Source organism: Rhinolophus hipposideros (genome assembly GCF_964194185.1).
Source record: "Rhinolophus hipposideros genome assembly, chromosome: 23".
Taxonomy (NCBI): Eukaryota; Metazoa; Chordata; class Mammalia; order Chiroptera; family Rhinolophidae; genus Rhinolophus; species Rhinolophus hipposideros.
The window spans coordinates 23810268-23816417 of NC_138069.1; the positions used below are offsets into that span (position 1 = coordinate 23810268).

A 6150-nucleotide genomic window follows, 5' to 3' on the forward strand; every position below is an offset into this window, starting at 1 on the left:
TTTCCATGGAATCTGCAACGTTACTGAGGAGTTTGGGGTGAAGGCAGAGATCATTTTAACATGACTGTGGCCCCTTCCGTGTGCACATTTTGGTCACTGACCATTTTTATTTCCACTCTCGAGAGTTCATACCTTTTGTCTATTTTTCTATTTGGTCATTTTCTTATCAATTCATAAGAGTTCCTCATTATCTTTCGTCTGTTACATATGACCCAAATATTTTCGTAACTTGTCACTTTTATCTTTTAGTTTTGTGCATGGTGTGTTTCATCATCAAGAGCATTTATTATTTATGAACGGCATCAATATTTTGATTCTAAGTATCAGGTTTGTAAAAGCTGTTTTACCAACTCTAAGAACTAACTAGTGAAACTTAGTCTCAGATGAAATACTGTCCATAAATGTGAGAATTGGGGAATGCAGATTTATGAGAAAATACTCTGAATTTAGCACCTACCACCCAACAGATAACAGAAATAACGTGCGTGCAGTTACAGCACTGCTAATTTCACAAAAGCTCATGTTGAAGTCTACCTCACTCACCCACAGATTTGTCTGCCATGCCCACATCTCTGGATGTCCAGCGACAAAATCCACAGGCCAGGTAATAGGCTTTCTTCATGGTGGTCTTGGCTGGGTCATCTGGAAGCTGTGTGGAGATGCTTGTTGCCCGGGTAGAGAGGGTGTGCATGCAGCCAGGACAGTCAAAGCAGTTGGCACATCTATGATACAAAAATACAACAATTTATTCCCTCAACAAATATTACCAAGTACTGACTATGTGTCAGACATTGTTCTAGGTGTTAGGAATTCAAGAGAGAACTGTAATGGAGAAGTGTCTCACAAGCAAAACGAAATAAGTATTCCTGAGATTCTTACAAACTTTGTTTTAAAATTTTTTAAGTGTTATATATTCATTATTAAACAAAAGAAGAAAAAGCAATCATCACCAAAGTTCTTGAAGAATTACAGCCTGCCCAATCTACTCCACAGAGAGAATCAGTTTTAAGAGTTTGGAGTTAACTATTTCAGACTCTTTTTATGCCATGTACAGACTACAAAGAATTCTGAGAAAAACAGAAATGTCACAGCTTGCCTTTAGAGCGAAGAGACTAACTGCACAATGGAAAACTGAGAGGCAACAATACAACAACCTATGAAATTGATTTGGAAAATAACTTTTTGTTTGGAAAATAGCTGCAACAGACACCAAACAGTGCTAACAAACTGTAATGGTTCAGAAGCGCTCCATCTTCAGGGCTTTCTGCTCTCTCCTCAGGCACTATTCCTCCTAGTGCTCAGCCAACATTTCCCCTTCAGGGTCCACTGTGCCTTGTTGCTTTTAACTTTCCCACCACCTCAGATTATCAAGATTTCACCTCTAGTGTGGCTCTGAAGTTCCATTCCATAACTCCAATTATCTGCAATATTTTGCCATCTGGATGGTATCCTCAAACAAGAATAATAAGAGTACCTACCTTACTGAGATATTTTGAGGATAAAATGATAAAATTAATGGACAGCATACAAAACAGTGTTTAGCTTATCAGAAGGTATTTCTCACGGATAGGAAAGATAATCGTGGTTCGCATCCATGGAGATGTAGGAATGTGACTGGTAGCAAAGGACTTTCACACCAAACTAAGAACCAAAAGGCACCTCAGAGCAATGAGCACACCCACTACCCAGATCTTGGTTTTTAATACCTCTCTCCAATAAAAGGAACCAGGGTTCCTTGGAGAAGTGGCTAATTCTAGGACGGAGGCTGAAAATATACAGGATGAGCCTGGAGTATCTAGTAGTACCGGAAAGTAAGAAAGTGCTCAAATGAGTGAACAAACCACCCCCAACACACACACAAAACAATGGGGGTACGTCAAAGGAATACAGGAGTCTACTGAAAGAGTTCCCAACAGCCAAAGGTGGAACAATTTGAGCAAAGGAAAGTAGTATGGATTATAACCGAAATATTCACGAGCCCGTACTGCTTTAAGTAAATGATTCAATAGATAAATAGGGCAGAAAAGACTTCCATGCAAAAGAATTCCAAATAATTTATGTAGATAGCCCTCCTGGAGCGGGAGCATAACGCCCCGATATTTAAGTGTGGGCTGGGACAGTGATTTTCCTTTCAAAGAGGACAGCATGAAAAAGGAGGGGAAAACCAGAGTAACTTCACATGGGAGAAACGCGACAAGCCCTCGCTCAAGCCAGGTACCCAAGGTTAACATCAACAGTGGTAAGTCATATGGATAGCATTCCATGCCTGGATACCTTGATACGACGTGATGAAAGATGCTCTTTACCTCTGTGGTCTTCCTCCCCAAAACACATTCCCCCAGCCAATGCCAATAACATTCGACACATTCCAAATGAAGGATACTCTACAAAATACCTGACCCATACTCCTCAAAACTTTTAAGGTCACCAACACCAAGGAAATGTCACAGTTATAGGAGCCTAAGGAGACTTAACTATTAACTATAATGTGGATATCCTGAACAGAATCCTGGGACAGAAAAGGAGATTAGGAAAAAAAACTAAGGAAATCTGAATACAATGTGGAGTTTATTTAAAAATAATGTACCAGTATGGTTCATTAATTGAGACAAGTATACCACACTAAAGTGTATTAACAACAGGGGAGACTGGGTATGAGGTAAGTGGGAATTTTCTATTCTCATCTTCACAATCATTCTTAAGTCTAAAACCGTTCTAAAACAAAAAGTTTATTTAAAGAATCAAAGGACATTTCATCTTTGGCAAAGGTGATGCTAAAAAGTGAAAAAAAAGCTAGTTAAAAAGAGTTAATTCCTTGTGTTTTCTTACCAGCTATTAAAAAAAGAGTTGAGGAAAACAGAAAAAATGGATCCCAAGCTTACCTGTTCTTTTTTAGTTTGGCTTCAGCTGATGGCATATTTTCTAAGCAACTGGGACAATAATGGGAGTCCACCTAGAAAGAAACAAGAAATCAAAACATCAGGGGAAAAGAAACTCAGTTTAGCCTGTGCATTATGTCCATGCCAAACAGTAAAATTTAAAATATACTGAAGCAGAAGGTGAGAAATCACTGATCTGGCAAAGAACCTAAACTGCTTTCAACTTAGGGTTTATTCCTCAGTCACCTGTTTTCTTTGTTTTTTTAACCGTCCAGATTTTCTAAAACCCTTCTATTTTTCCTTTCTGATTTTTCCTGTTCCCTCTCATCAGGGTTTTACGTATTAGATGTGTTTAAATATTGTCTACATAAAAGAACAACTCTATGATAAGCTAAAGAATAGATTAGCAAATAACCTAATTTGTAAAGCTGTGATCAAATATCCTTCTATCCAGGTTAGCTTTATTGTAATATAGTAACTTGACCACACTTAGAGAGACTTAAAGTTTTCTTATTACTGAAGTAATACATGTACACTGAAGAACAGCATAGATTAACATTTACAAAGTCAGTGATAGCCAACCAAATAGATTTTTAAATGACAAAGTACTAAACTAACAAGATAGTCTTACTGTATTTAACTCAAAGTATAAAAATTTAATTCATTGTGTTAAGGTCTGTATAATTATTTTCTTAAATGTTTCTTAAACATTTCTTAAAATGTTCTATTTGACAATTCTAGAACTCTAGTCAAGTGCAGATGGAAAGACAAATTCACTTGAATATAAATACAATGATACAAACCGGCTTCTTTTTTCATCATCTATTATAAACAGGGCCATCTTTGGAAAAATTAATAAAATTGCTGCTCAAATAATCTCAAGGAAAATAAACTATAGTTTTGCCAACTAATATTTGCCCTCACTCATTAAAAAAGGCAAAATATAATTAATTCCTTTGTGCCCCCTTTCTGAGTTATGCTTGTCCCTTCAGGTGCAACTCCAATCCCAGATTCTCCATTAGAATTTTCTGGACTGCTCCAGCCCTCACTAGTCTCATCCTTCTTCAAACCCTACTACTACCTCTTAGATACACACCAGTCTGTAAAAGATGCAGTTACAGACTGAAGGTCATAGCTGAAGAGATCCTTATTATAGACCATGAAGACTGTGCTCCCTAATAACCACCAAGTGAGAATTCTGAAGGTGGAGCTGGAACAGGGAAACATCTAGAAGAGAAGGGATCTGCCAAGGAGACACACAGACACGTACACACACACGGTGTTAATGAAGAAAAATCAACGCCACGTTATATACATGAAAAACCAATGCCGTATTAAACATATGTAGCACTGATTTTTCTTGGTATTAATTAAATGCTTTCCCTGACGATTCTTAATGTTGTGAAAAATACCCCCAATAAAACAATATGTAAACTGGTTTAGAGCATAGAACATGTTTTGTCACATGCATTTTTAACACTCCAGGGATCTTGACTGAAATTCTCTTAAGTCAGGATGCTCATTTTCTAATCCTGGTCTTCCCTCTAATCTCCACATTTCTGGCTGTGTGACTCAGGGCAAACACTATGTATCTGTTTCTTTACCTGTACAATGATTTTTAAAAATGTATGCACTCCATTGGGTTGCAGGAAGATGAAAGGAGATTACGTAAAGCATATTGCATATAGAAAAGATACCGAACAAATGGCATCTATTCCTATCAGCTTTTCTTTCATTAGACTGTAAGTTACTCCACAGTAGGATTTATGTCATAGTCATCGTTTAATACCCCAAACTTACTGAATGAACGAGAGGTGCCAAGCCTGCAGAAGTTTTGGGTTTGGTGATTTGGTGATTTTTAGCGGGTGGGGTCGTTTCCAGTTCTCAGCACCATCACCACCAACGCCCATTCGTGCCCGTGCAGGACAGCATCCCACCCTCAAGGCGAAGCGCTATGGATATTAACAGTTTCGGCCTCTTACATGACACGCCCTATTACAAGCACTCTTCACTCGGCTCATCCCGTCCCAACCTCTTCCCTGGTGCAGGCCTTGGCCCGAGCCAGGATGCGGAGCAAGGCAGTCTGCTGCGGGCCCCGTTTCTAGACAAAGCAAAGCAGAACTTCCAGGATGGGAGGGGCATGAAGGACAACGCCTGCATCCACTCCGCCCAAATCACCCGTGGAAAGACGGTGTCTCGTCCCTCAAGGGGCGCGCACACAGCACGCCCACACCTTCTGCTCCCCAACCCACCCTACTTATTACCAAACCCCCTAAGAGACAGCCAGCATTCGCCTAGTCAAGTCTGTCCAATCAGAGGGTGCTCTGGAACCAGAGGATCCGCTCAGCTCCACCCAAGGCTGCTCCAACTTTCCGAGTGACAAATTACAAGCAAATTAAAGCGCAAGCACATCTGAGTGACGGAAGACAGAGCCAATCAGCAAACGGGGAAAATGACCACCCGCCTCCAACCTGCGGAGCTTTGCCCGCCCGCCGCGGTGACTAATATGAACGCCTCCCCATCCCCCCAACACACACACACACACACACACACACACACGTTTCATGGGACGAGCGCGTTACCTCGTGAGACACACATTCCAGCGACCGCAGCTCGCTGCAATAGCGGCAGAAGTAAAGCTGCGAGAGCGGGGCGCGAACCTTCTTTTCCCCCTGGACTAGGTAGAGAACCCGCTCGGATTGCAGCAAAGACGCCATCTTGGCGAGGGAGGAGTCAACGACGCTCCCGCCGCATCAGGTGACCCGAGAGCCGGCGTTTCCCTCGCCGCCTTCCCTACGTCGTTCCACGTAGACGTTGACGTAAGGTTTCCCACCTAGTGGGGCGTGGCGCCGGGCGGAGGTCCACGTGCGCGTGCGCAGTGGGGGTTCCTGCGTTCCCCGCCCCCACCGTGGGCCCGCCCCTCCAGGGTGTTCGTGAGTGTCAGCGGCCTGTGTGGAACTGAGGCTTTTCTATCATTACGTACATAATCACAGATAAAATCCAGACGGGTTCAGGGATCTCCTGTTCTTTGTTTCTTCCGGAAAGGAAGGCTGCTCTTTGTTTTAGTTACAGCTGCTTTGAGAGCCGGCCTCACCTTCCAGGCCAACGACCCCAAGGTAGATGGAAGGTCTCAGCAACAAGGGTCCCCGGGGCACTGGACAGCTGAGAGCCACGCCAGCACTTTCTCCTGAGGGTCTAGCCACCGACCTGTAGGAAGCTATCACAGACTTTGTTATCTCATTTGAAGTTTGTTAGACTGTGAGTTCCTCCA

General features: G+C 42.1%; 1 protein-coding gene across 2 annotated transcripts in view; it reads right to left on the bottom strand.

The window, feature by feature from the left end:
• Window positions 1-5679, bottom strand: part of DCTN4 (dynactin subunit 4) — a 29413-nt gene extending 23734 nt beyond the window's left edge. The window contains exons 1-3 of one of the 2 annotated variants that reach the window (XM_081036098.1): window positions 5462-5679; window positions 2883-2953; window positions 544-722 (exon numbers count right to left, since the gene is read on the bottom strand). In XM_081036098.1, the coding sequence (XP_080892224.1) occupies window positions 544-722; window positions 2883-2953; window positions 5462-5596 (385 nt within the window). In that variant the 5' untranslated portion in view covers window positions 5597-5679. The remainder of the gene's footprint in view (window positions 1-543; window positions 723-2882; window positions 2954-5461) is intronic. The other variant, XM_081036097.1, reaches the window with a different exon arrangement.
• Between the last annotated feature and the right edge of the window lie 471 nt (window positions 5680-6150).